The sequence below is a fragment of the Coptis chinensis genome, chromosome 3 (genome assembly GCF_015680905.1).
Source record: "Coptis chinensis isolate HL-2020 chromosome 3, ASM1568090v1, whole genome shotgun sequence".
In the NCBI taxonomy this organism is placed as follows: Eukaryota; Viridiplantae; Streptophyta; class Magnoliopsida; order Ranunculales; family Ranunculaceae; genus Coptis; species Coptis chinensis.
The window spans coordinates 48,115,720-48,128,556 of NC_141458.1; the positions used below are offsets into that span (position 1 = coordinate 48,115,720).

Below are 12,837 nucleotides of genomic sequence, written 5' to 3' on the forward strand. Positions count from 1 at the left end.
ACTCAAGACCTCTTAAATTCTGAGTCCCTTTGAACAGAAAAGTGGATATCTGTTAGTTTGTTTCAGTCTTTGGCCAGTTGTTCTTTTTTGCAGATTAGGTTTGGTTTGGAGGAAATCTTCTTTTGCCACCGGTTGATTTTGAGTTTGACATGCCTGCTTCAAGTTTTTGAAAACAATCCCAATGTATATAGTAATGTTGTTTGTATGATGGATATGATAACGTTGTCTGTAAGGAAACAAAACCCTCAAAAGTGTTCTTTCTTGAACTTCTTTTCTTACCATCATAAAACGATTCTTACAGATGTACAACCAAGATGTAAGTTGTGTTAGATTGATTGTCAGTGAGCCTATCAGACAACCGCACGACCACCCCAGCAACCCGAAAGCTGCTGAGAATGATCCTCTACAGCTAAGGGACCCCATCACAATCCCCAGCCATTAATCATGGCACGACCCAGCTGATTCATCTACCAGGCTTTGGTTACGGTCTCCTTATGACTCAACTCTCAAGGATTGAGATGTATGAGCCTATAGAATAGACCATGTTCAAGTAAGGTCATGATGATCATCATAACATAGAGCAGAAAACATATTTCCAAGTGACAGGAGGATGAAAAACCATCTCCGAATCCAAAGGTTTTTATTGAGCCGGTCACCAGTGGCTATCCTTTCCTCAATCCAGAAGCCTTCAAATACTTCCTTTCAAATGAATAATAATAATAAGTTTGATATCCTTGGGAAATAAATCCAATGAAATGATCGGTTGTAGACACCATATTGATATAATTTATACAGGGTAGTAACTTCGTTATTTTTGCAGGTGCGCAAGTTCAGCGAACATTGCAGAAGTTTTGACAAATGTGTTGATGGATTTGATCATCATTGTCGGGTATGTAATCACCTTAATTACTGGAACTTGCTTCCTGTAGGGTGAAAACCAATGCTACAGCTCAAATTAAGATCTCCTTTGTCAAAATCAATGAATAAGATTGTTACACACACACTCACACAGACACATATTATGTGGCATTAAGTTGACTCTGAGTGGTTAATAAGATACAGGAAGTAATCTCTAAAGTGAACAATGTTAAAATGTTGAGATAATGCACTTGCATATTTACCACAAAAAAATAAAAATTAACTTGGTGGAAATTATGAAGGTGCTCAAGCAGTTAAGTTAACTAAGGCGGTGGAGGTGGATGGTATACAATTATCAGACTATTATTTGGCAAAACCTCTTATGCTTGCCTTTCTCTACCACCTATCCGATGTATATCATTTTCTTGTTGGAATTTGATGAAAAATGCAAAATCCCTGTGTTTTGTGCAGTGGTTGAATAATTGCGTTTGGAGGAAAAATTACATCACATTTGTGTCTCTATTGGCATTTAGTCTTCTTTGGGTGAGTAACATAGGTTTGATGCTTTACTTTCCTATAACTTCTTGAGGCTTGTATTGTAGCTAAAATTGAACGGTGACTTCTTTTTCTCAGTTCATGGTCGAAAGCGGGGGGTTGGAATTGCAGTCCTGGTGCGGTGCTTTACTGATAAAAGAGCTACTGAGCATCATATAACTGAGAGGCTTGGTGTTGGGTTCTCTCGGCCTATTTTAGCTAGTGTGGTGGTAAACTCCGAATTTTTTTTACGTTTATTTTCTGCTTTACTTCCTGGCCTTCTTTTGTCTAGATTTTTGTCTGTATAAGGACAGGTTGGTCTTCTTTATAAGCTTAAAGTCGGTCCTGTTCAGTGTTTCTAAATTCCATTGTTTGATGTGTCATTTGTATCATATTTGTAACTATCTTTTTATGTAGGGTAATAACTACTCAACATAAGAATCTGAACCACCAATGAAGCAACATAAGGTTGTTTCTTAACACTGATGTGAAAAAGCAGGATATAGCGTACACAAAGGTATGTATTCATAGAAAGTTATGTGAGTTGAGATAAACTTTATATTTCTATATCATTTGTACTTGTGATAGTCATATTGATGCTTAATATTTATGCAGACATATATCTTTAAAAATGAATTTAAAGTGGGCCAACTTAAAGAAATTGATTAAAATAAATTACATATTACTAAATCCCAAAAAAATGAAATTTTCTTTAGAGTAGAGTATGTGAATAGAGAAGATTTTGTAAATGAAATTGGTCCTGTTGTGATTAAAGACTGAAAAGTCATACAATATATTAGAATAATTTAAACAAAAATCAAAAGTGGGAACTAAAAAAAAAATGTGGACATTAAAAAGGGACTACCATAAAGAAGCAAAATGGATAACTTAATCACTTTTCCATAAACTTTGGAAGTGCTTATGTGAAGGTATATGTCCGGCTTATGCATCAAGTCATGTGGGATTGTAAGTCATTGGAGCATAGTTAAAGATTTTTAATACGATTGTATTCAGTAAGTTTCCTCTGAATATTTGAGTTTTTGTAACATTCCACCGTCAGCCTGACACCAAGGCAGTATAGGGTTTCGGGACTTCTTCACCGCTATCGCCAGCTTTGCAAAATCAAGAAAGATACAGTGTTGCTTGGAGAGGCAGGGAAGAGGAAATATAGAAGCAATTTACTCTACTCACAACTGCTCTCATAGAGGAATTGGAGCAGCGAATAATGTATTGGAAATTGGTAAGTGGGGGAGAGGTATAGGAAAGACTCTGGAATCACAATGGAACAGAACTCCCGACTTGTGTAGGAGGATTCAGTCTTTACATGGTTCTCCTGCGGGAAGTGGATATGGCAGAGGAAATGGAGCAGCAAACAATATGAGACCTACAAAATCATATAGCTCCTCATTTGAAATAGGAAAGTGGGGCAGAGGTGGAGAGATGGATGATATCCAATCATCATGGAATCGAAATTCTGATTCTTGTAGGGGAGTTAACCTACCTTTGGCACATGCAAAAGATATTGGCTCATCAATGGAGCAGGATTTATGATTCCGGGCAGATGCAGGCCTTTTCTGGTTCAGCTATTGCCAGTACAAAGAATGTCCCAGTGAGAGGCAAGGAGCATATAGTGTTATGGAGAGATCAAACTCCTGAGTCTAATATGATAGTACACGCACCAAATGAAGTCCTCGGAAGAGGTAGGGGTGTTCCTGAAGGAACATGGTTGGCAAAGAACAGTTCCTGGGCGTTAAGAAATGGCACAAAAAATGATAGTAATTTTGCCCTCGGCAAAAGTGATTAATTACATCTGGTTTGACAAATGGGCGTATATAGTGTTCCACTTATGGTTTAGCGGAATATATTTGGACTCACCACAGTGGTGACAGGAGGAAGATGTAAGATACAATCAGATGACTCTAGTCTTTTTGTTGACACGTTAATGGGTTCCTCATTCTTGCGTTGATCCTATTTTTGGTTCAAGCGTCAGGAAAATGCTGCAAGCATCTTGTACTTGTTATATGGCGACTGTAAGTACAATGTGGTCAAACTGTAAAAGCGTATTTCTGTTGTGACAGCAAGTACTTGTTATATGAACTGTAAGTAGAAGGGCTATCGTATTTTGGGGTGAGTGTGGTCTGTAAGTTGAATGCGGTATGCTTCTTGTATGTTCTGGACTTTTGGGTAGTTGCTGTAAGTAGAATATGGAGTTTAGCAATTGTCAACATAATGAGAAGAAAATAAAACATAAATGATATATATCTTTTCGACCAATAAAACTTAATAAATTGATAATATCCAATTTTTTCTAATCTATTGATATGATGCAAACAGATACATCAATTAGCTAGAAGCTTATTAGTCTACGAAGGCAACAAAACCAAAACAGAAGAACAGATAGCAACACAGAAAGTGCCACTCCTATGAAAACACTCCTCCCACCGAAAGAGGTATAATCATGACGCTTTCTTATCTCATTTCATATGATATTTCGAATCGGTTGCTGAAACTGGGAATACTGAATATAGTCTCTAGTTATATTAGAACTCTGTAGGTGTTGTTATTTCTGCTACCAATTTTTCCCAGGGGATTTGTCTTACTCCGCTATATCTTCTCCTACTTTCTCCACCACCGCAACTAACAACAACAGCAATTCCTTCTCCATCTCTTGCATTGTAAGTAGTGGTTTCTTCTTTTGGAGTTGCTACTTGAGTTTCAGCTGTGGTAGTTATTGTAGTTGATTTAATGCTTCCACCTTCTTGTTTTACTGTAGAGAGATAGGAAATAAAGTCAAAACAAACACCTGATTGCCTTAAATGAGGTGGCCTAATTTTTACTTGGAAGTGAATATATATATTAGAATAAAGAATATTGTTCGATAAAGATGAAATAATATTAGTTTACCAATAGAGGTGTAAAAGTATGTTAAAGAAATGTGTCATAAGAACATTCAAAATGACTCGATACAAAAATTTAAATAAAGTAGATAATTGAAAATGAGACAGGAATAATAAAAAGGACACTATTATAACTAACCATGATCCAGAATTTAAGGATATATGAGATATGTTCACTCTAAATAATTGTTTGTTTTTAAGCGCAGAGAAAGGTAAATAAAAAAAAACTTACAATGACAGTGATGAGTAGAGAATGTCAAGGAAGATTGTTGAAGACTTCTTGGAAGACAATATTTTTGGTATGCTGATGCAATTTGTCTTCTCTGTCGTTTAATAAAATCTTCAAGCCGGCGATGAGTCACACGTGACAACTTGCAACATATAACGCCCATGCGAAAATACTGAATTTTTGAGATATACTCCAACACTACTTAGAGTTTGGCCTTGGCTTTTGTTTATTGTCATACAATAACAAAGCTTTATTGAATCTTTAGCTAGTTAAAGACAAAAGGCCAATTTTTATTTTCTGACTTCATCACAATCCGAGGAATGGTGTGTTCATCTCCACTTCGTACTCTAGTAATGATTTCTGCTTTTAGGACATAATCTGTTATTTTTGTCACTTTCATCCGAGTACCATTGCAAAGTCCCTTACTCGGGTTTTATGTTTCTAATAAGCATGATAGGAGCTCCCTCTTTTAGTTGAATTTGATGATTCGCAATCCTTGATATTTGAAGAGTGTTAAGGAACTCTGTAGGATACAAAATGTCTTCATCTGCGATTTTATCAGATGCCGCACTTAATGTGTCTGCGCACTCAAGTATTCATGTATTTCACCGGAATTAATGAGAGAACGTGTTTGTTTAACTCATCTGCGGAAGCATTAAGTAGGTGTCGAATGCATCGACTTCTCAAGTATTCTACATCTTTGTAGTTCCTTGAAAGTTCTCAGATAAACAAGATTTACAATCTCTTCTATCCCATCTCCTTCCGAATCGAATAATTAGATCTTCGTATTTCAATCCATGATGGTTCTTCCCTTCGCATAATGATTGATCGGGCAGTTTTCCTTCACCAATAGCTAATATCCAATTGTTAAATTCTACATCGGATTGGGTACTTGGTGATGTAGAATCTATTCTACTCAAACGCATGTTTATGGAAAGACGAAAAACCTTGAAGTGACGCCATAAGTAGGATCTGTTTATCGAAGCTGATACAATAGCTTCTCTTGAGCCTTTTTCTATAACTGGAAGTGTCTGCCTGAAGTCACCTCCCAAAACAACTGTTTTCCCGCCAAATGGTTTATCTTTCAAGCTTTTATCAATCACAGACATTATGTCTCTAAATGTCTTGTCAACAGACTCAAAGTCATTTTTCTTACTCATTGGTGCTTCGTCCCATATGACCAAATCTGTTTTCTGAATGAGTTTTGCCAAGTGCATCTTTAGTGTAACATTGCAAGTTGTAGATTCATCTGATCGAATGGGAATTTTGAACCTCGAGTGGGCAGTTCGACCACCTGGTAATAAAAGAGATGCTATGCCTGATGATGCTACAGGTAGAACTATTTTTCTTTTTTCGTGAGCTAACTTTGCAATTATTGTATTCCATAGATAAGTTTTTCCTGTTCCTCCACTTCCATATACAAAGAAGAGACTTCCAGCATTACTTTCAACAGCGCTAATGATAGCATCAAAAACAGTTTTTTGTTCGACATTCAATCCACCATGAAGCTGTAAGTACTATGAGGAAAGTAAATTGCAATTATAATTTAGTTCCTCTTGTATCATTCTGTTCTCAGCTTCATCTGCTTCTGGGATATCAAAGTTATAATCTTTTAGACTCCACCCATTCTCGTTCATTAGAATTTCAACTTCAAGAAGTGTTTTCCTTTCCAGTTCCTATTTAGATAAATTTGGATTAGCCCTTAAGATATCATCAGATAGTAACTCCCAATGGCAGTTCCACATATCAATAGCATTGGATAACTCACAAAACACTAAGAGTGTTACAAATAACTGGCGTAATGACGGACTAGAAGACCATTCAGCTGCTTCTTTAATGGCAAGATGCCATTCATTGTCATCTTGTAAAAGACCAAGCGCACGGCAAGCTGACTTGTAATCATCATAGAGAGTACCATTAACAGTTCTGATTTCTTCAAAATTTCTAGCTCCCTTTACAATGTTTAGAAGCATACGCATATAGTATCTTTCCCCTTGTGTTGGCTGAGCATAGAATATTCTTCCAATCTTCAATCCTTGGCTTCTTCTTTTCCATTCCTGAAAAAATTAACAAATATGTATATTATGAATAAATATAAATTTTATATGTAATTTCAAATATAAATTTTTCTTTGGAAATTGTAATGTATTGAAACCTTTGCATTTCTGTCCCACACAAATTGTAAAGGGAAGTCAACATATGTAAGATGTCTTCCACTCGGGTCTTTTTCATTAATACGCATCCACTCAGTGAACATAGTTTTTTGTCTTTTTTCACTTGCAACAATTTCAGCTGGATCCCCATTTGCACGAAAAACAATATTCTGCTGATTTTCAAGATGGAAACTCATTCTTTCAACAGAAGGATCTCTGTACTGGATGTCAAATTCATAAATCCTCCAACTTGCTTCTGATGCAGATACATATCTAAAGTCTAGATAGTGCTTAATCTCATCAACTTGATGTACGACCCGCTTCTGGTTATCTTGGTCATAGACATTATTTTCTTCAACAATACCTGTAGCTCGATCTTGCCCTTTTGAAATGTACTTGAATAAGTACTTAATCATCCGTGAACGGTTACAATGTTCAACATTGATGTGACAATCAAATTCTTTTTGGTAAGTTCAGGGTTGTAAGGAACAACCCACTGATTGTCAATTTCAACCGGATTTTTACGGCCCACCACTGCAGTTCTTTTATTATCTCACCTTCGATAAACTGCAAAACCTTTCTCATCAAATGTCGTTTCACTGCAAAAATCCTTTGGAAATTTCCTTGTACATTTCTTCTTCTTAGTGTCCATACATGGAGAACCCTTTTTCTTCTCACCACACGGACCATGAATCATTGTTTGGACTACAATATCATACAGTAGAGGTTCACTGGCTTTGTCTGGCAATTCAGCTGATATCATCTTGTCTATATCCGAAGCACTTTTAGCTTTATCTTCCGGATGTAAAAACAATAAAATGTGAGCATGTGGCAGTCCTCGTTTTTGAAATTCAATAACATACAATACTGCACACAAAAAAGAAAAATTTATTTATCTTCCGGATGTAAAAACAATAAAATGTGAGCATGTGGCAGTCCTCGTTTTTGAAATTCAATAACATACAATACTGTACACAACAAAGAAAAATTTATTTAGTAGCAGTCTTTAAATAATTATAAAGGTATATGATCTTATCAATAAGTAAGAAATATATCTTCCTATTAAGAAGTGAAATAGATGGATCACTCAGAAAATGAGACAAACCGTAAGCATCAATCTTAACAAATTGAATTTAAAAGGGTACTAAAGTACATTAACTAAGTAAATGACACCTGGACACAACAAAAAAATGGGTAGTTTTCTGTTAGATGGATGCTAGTTCTGCTTTTGTGGCTGAGTTCTATGAGGACAGTTTTCATTTCATTGGGGAGTTATTCTTGAGTGGGTGCTAGGACTTTTTACTTCTAAAATTTGGTGCTCGGACTTCAAAATAATAACAGTTAGTGTGTTTTTTCATTGGTGAAGGTAGCTTCCTTCTTTTTTCCTCCCATCTTGTGGGTCGTGGGAGAGGTAAAAGTAGGAGCAGCAAATCAGGTATTGGTTTTGAATCCCTCCTGTGCTGCCGTGTTCTTCAACCAGTGCTGGAACTTGAAGCATTCTTTCAGAACTCTGCAGCCTGGATATTCTTTCCTCTGGCCATTTTGCCTGAATTGCAGCCTCGACGCTCTCAATACCCCAGTACAGATTAGAGACTACCGAGTGTTCAGAGAATTCAAAAAACTCCTGCTTCTGAATCTTGAGCTTGGAGGTGCATTTCTGTCGTAGAGACTCACAGGTCTCTTGGTCTTCTAGGAATCTAAGGATATGTTCATTGACTTGAACTACAATTACTTGAATGGATTGGTGATTTAATGTTACACGGTCATCGGAAGTACGTGTAGAAGAAGACAAGGTAGAAGCCATGGATGTTTGAGGCATGCTAATTTCATAAGAAAGAGAAGGGTGTAGAAGATAAATGAGATAGAAGAAAGAGGGAGTGATAGATAAATGTTGCAGAGTATTGGGGTGGGGTAACATGGGTAGAAATCTTCCTTGTGACTATTTCAGCCAAAATTCAGAATTATATGGCCCTTTCATAGCCTGTCAGCTACAGACTAAATTTTGGCCGTTACTACATTTAGGGTGAGGGAGTAATACACATGAATAACAGAAAAGTTCTGTTTGATTTCTCTTTACTGCTCGGGAGCTACCATTTTAACCTTACAATTTACTGGAGTGGAAGATTTTGTCTTGTGTTTTGCTCAGTGTTTTTGGTTTCAGACTATATCTGGAAGTGTCAGACTCACAGAAGTACAGAACCAAGTTTTTTTTTTTTCCAGAAAATGAGATTAAGAAGTCGTGCCAAGTTAACATGGGAAACTGCACTCGTGAAGTCTACCAATAATTCTAGCACATCAATATACTTGGCATATTTATTATTCAGTAATTGTGTAATTACTTGATTAGCAAGTAAGGTTTAAATGTTGTTCTAACTTTCTAAGTTTTCTTGATAAGAGGTACAGGAGAAGCAAGCAAGCAAGCAATAGGAGGATGGATAGGGATAATGAGCAAATGCCACCAAAGGTTTTGGCACGTATATACTCGTCCTGAGTGGGAAAGAAAAATTTCACAACTGGTATGCAATCGACTGTAGCAAGGCTTCCTCTAAACAGGGAAAGAAGCTGCTCACTCCAGTTTTCCAGGTGCCTTCTGGTCTTAGGCCCACGGATTTACTGTTTGGGACATGGAACCTGCGTCAGTGTTCTGGTATGTAAATAAAAATCTGTTTGTGCTGTAAAAGTAAAATGAGTTCTGACATGACATCATATTCGAAGTTATGTGTGTGAACTGTTCGAACAGAAGAAGCCAAGTAACCTAGAAAACTACGGATGGGATGCTGTACGTATAATGCAGATAATATGCCTGTGTGGTCCTGATAAACTTCATTGTAAGGCTATAATTTCATGTATTAACTGGTTTAAGTTTTCTTCTATCTATCTATTATGTGGACAATGTGCTTGTGTACGTTGCTGATCATATCCTACTACCTAACTCCTATCTTCTGTGAAATATGTTCAAAAACCTCACTCACACCCACACCTCTTGAATCAATAAAAACAAAACAAAAAAGAGAGAGAAAATGGCCCTTTCCCTGGTTGAAGTGGGACACTACAAACGTAGCTGTGTGAGGTTGTCCTGAAAGAGACTTAGGCTCTATTTCTGAGCAACGTTGGGATCACACATCTCTTCTGTGAGTTCTATCAATATCTCAATCCCAGAAAAAAAGAAAATATATAGGTGTACTTGAAGAATAATCCAATCTACAAATCAAGTACATCAAATAGTTCAAGTGAATTGCGTTCGAGGTAGACTTAACATACATGATATATTTATTTATTTATTTTAACAACTTTGACTATATATTATCTTAGCCACAATGCACTGTTTTCCATAAAAAACACATAGCTCAATTGGTGCTCAGACTTCAAAATAATAACAGTTAGTATGTGTGTTCTCCCCTGTCTAAATATAGGATGTTAAAACACATAAATTTACATTTTACAGTTAATAGCAAACATGAATTTCACATTTATGAATAAATTATTAACTATTGTTTCACATTTTGTAGGTTTTTCCTCTACGTCAATTTATAGTCTTACTGGACATTATCTATTCTATATAAAAAAAAAAAAAAAAAAAAAATGTATGTGATTATAACCTGCAATGACTCTGCCGAAATGATTTCCATAATGCAATCTTTTCATAATGCACTCCAACTTCATTTTGAATACTCGACACACAACGTCAGGAACATCATTAGGCAATAGTCCAGGGTCTTTTTGTAGATAACTAAGAATTTCATTCCAATTTGGATTGCAAGTCACAGTAATAAAAAGATCAGGTGGTCCTGCCCATCTACATATGGCAATAGCATCTTGGTAGGTCTCAGATTATCATGTATCTAGGGCCTCCTGTAAATGTTGATGGAAGGATCAAACGTTTACCAATTGATGCTGCTGTAGTATCACCTGTGTTTATTTTAAAACAGGTTATTGATAGATTAAAACAAATTATAAGCTAATGGAAATAAAATTTAAAAATTAAATAATATTACTTATATACCGCTACCCTTTGCATCCATCACATTGTTTGTATAACTCAAAATTTCTAATTTCTTCTTGGTGTGTCCGATACCAACACATTCTTTGATCTTCTATACATGTATAACCATCAACAATGACTGTTTGACGAACGCCCACCTATCCGAGTAGTAGGCGACTTTCTAGTGTCCTTCTTTGCGCCTAAAAGCCCAATATTGTCTCATACTAACCGTATCTCTTTTATGATCATCTATATTAAAAACTCTTTCATTTTCCTCACTATTAGGAAATCTTCTATAAGGAATCCTGTGTCTATAGCCATCTTCACCACGGGGGAAACATTAAAGGATATTGCAAAGCCATGAATTTAGGATGCAATTCATTTATTCTCTCCAAACCTCCTCTAGTTTCAACAATTATGTCCCTAAAATCATTAACATTAAATCCATCCCCTTCAATTAAAGTCGCAACTTCATTGCCGGTTGGCGATTGTATTGTCTTCCATCACTGTCGAGAATTAATAAGTCTTAGGCGGACATCAATCATTTGATCTTCTTTAAATCTGCCTCTAGCCATCCTAAAAGATCAGATAACTTTATTGTGTTGATCAAACATTTTGATCAATCCATCAACAATTGCGGGGATCGGGGAAGTTCATTATATTCATTGAATATTTGCATCCTATTCTTCAATTCATTTTGAGTATCAGATACATAATCAAGCAAATTGAGGAGGCTTATTTTCGAATGGAAAAAGAGACCCAATTTTATGATGATTTTGCCCACTTATTCTGAAAACGCAAAAGGACCTCCTCCATCATTGATAGTCTTATCTATCTTCCCTCCCCTTGTAGTAAATTGAAACATGGAGTTGTATGTCCGTATATATCTTCTAAATTTAGTAGATCTTATTCCTCCTTTCAAGTCTAAGAGTTTATTAAGAAACTCAAGGGCAGCCTCAAATAGTGGAAGTTAAACTTTTCCTTCTCCACAACATATAGAGAATGTTGGAACAGATGATTTTCCTTTGTTGTTTCTTTCTTCTTCCCAAAGAATTGCTCCACAATACATATATTCTTCAGTTGGTGGTCCAAAGTCATGAACTCCTAAAATATAAAAATCAATTGTGAATTTGGCAAACATTTTGAATAAAATATCAAAATTGAAGAAGAAAACACATACCATCACTGTTAGTATACTTGCTTAGATCACGATGAATTTTTTTTTGCTTTTGCAATCGTTTATTCCTTTCACTGATATTTGAGATTTGAGATATTGAAGTCATTATACGACGCATAGCATCTGTAAGATTCAAAGTACCTATTTGGCCTGTGTAATAAAAAATATGAAATTTCAAAAACTTTAATTAATCCTCAATCAAATATAAAATACAATTTTACCTTTATTTGAACGCAAGTTGTGTTCCTTGGATGCCAACAAATGATTACGTTTCTTTAAAGCCAACAAACGACTTCGATTAAGCCGAGCTATTTTAGCAAATCTGTTCCTTTGTAGATTCAACATTGATTTGCTTGAGAATTATACCAAAAAGGGTCAACTTTAGGCATTTCCTGTGGAAAGGATATTAAAATTGTTGTGTCATTATAAAATCGGTAAAGTTCATACCAAGACTATTACTTAAATGATTGCTCTGTTGCTCATTTAATTCCTGTGTGTGTGTATCAATTCCTCTCAGAATAAAGGCATAAAGAAAAATATAGATATCGATTACTTACATCTATACAATATCTTAAAATCAAATGAGAGTATAAAACGGTATTTTTTTTATTTCTCAAGTTACATACCAGTGTGACTTTGATATTCCATTAGTTGTGGATGTTTTCTTCTATGCTCTTTTAAATTTTTTTCTCTATGGTTGCTCTTTGTATTTGCAGACATCATAATTCTTCTATGACGCATAAGGTTAGAACCTTCAATATATTCGCATAAGGTTAGACCCTTCAATATATTATTTTGTTAGAATATTTATAAAGTGTGTAAAATAAAAATTAACACTTTGTACCATTATTCCTTTTCAGTGCAAGAATACATCGCCTATTGTACCGAGCAATTCTGGAGGTATATATTTTTTCTTCATCCATAAGGTAAACCTGAACAACTCTTCCTCTCTTTGGCTAAAGCTTTAACTCTTCTTATAGCTGCTGCTCTTATTCACTGCAGTTGAT

At 35.6% G+C, this 12,837-nt stretch overlaps 3 protein-coding genes and 1 non-coding gene across 10 annotated transcripts in view; 1 reads left to right on the forward strand and 3 right to left on the reverse strand.

Annotated features, from left to right (window-relative positions):
* Nucleotides 1-12,837, reverse strand: part of LOC147509842 (uncharacterized) — a 48,844-nt gene that overhangs the window by 31,521 nt on the left and 4,486 nt on the right. The window lies entirely within an intron of this gene.
* The window catches only part of LOC147509843 (uncharacterized), a 33,123-nt gene that overhangs the window by 19,968 nt on the left and 318 nt on the right, over nucleotides 1-12,837 (forward strand). Inside the window, exons 5-9 of one of the 2 annotated variants that reach the window (XM_086602028.1) lie at nucleotides 9,075-9,318; nucleotides 9,412-9,499; nucleotides 10,181-10,242; nucleotides 12,545-12,574; nucleotides 12,691-12,756. In XM_086602028.1, coding sequence (XP_086458154.1) covers nucleotides 9,190-9,318; nucleotides 9,412-9,499; nucleotides 10,181-10,242; nucleotides 12,545-12,574; nucleotides 12,691-12,756 — 375 coding nt within the window. In that variant the 5' untranslated portion in view covers nucleotides 9,075-9,189. Of the gene's footprint in view, nucleotides 1-7,188; nucleotides 9,803-10,180; nucleotides 10,247-12,544; nucleotides 12,575-12,690; nucleotides 12,757-12,837 lie in introns of those variants that run through there. The other variant, XR_015218626.1, reaches the window with a different exon arrangement.
* LOC147509845 (small nucleolar RNA U3) lies at nucleotides 345-560 on the reverse strand. Its single transcript, XR_015219734.1, has one exon. It is a non-coding gene; the product is annotated as a small nucleolar RNA U3 (small nucleolar RNA).
* Nucleotides 5,211-7,115, reverse strand: LOC147509846 (uncharacterized). Its single transcript, XM_086599618.1, has 3 exons — nucleotides 6,674-7,115; nucleotides 6,219-6,575; nucleotides 5,211-6,035 (listed from the first exon to the last, which is right to left on the reverse strand). Exons 1-3 carry the CDS (start codon nucleotides 7,085-7,087, stop codon nucleotides 5,211-5,213), a joined length of 1,596 nt encoding a protein of 531 aa, XP_086455744.1. The 5' UTR covers nucleotides 7,088-7,115.

Excerpts from the sequence above, each read along its gene's own strand:
- LOC147509846 (XM_086599618.1), bottom strand. The coding sequence starts at position 7,087 with ATGATTAAGTACTTATTCAAGTACATTTCAAAAGGGCAAGATCGAGCT. Across the intron at positions 6,576-6,673 it reads TGTGGGACAGAAATGCAAAG|GAATGGAAAAGAAGAAGCCA; the intron begins GTTTCAATACAT and ends TAATTTTTTCAG. Across the intron at positions 6,036-6,218 it reads TATCTGATGATATCTTAAGG|TACTTACAGCTTCATGGTGG; the intron begins GCTAATCCAAAT and ends CTTTCCTCATAG.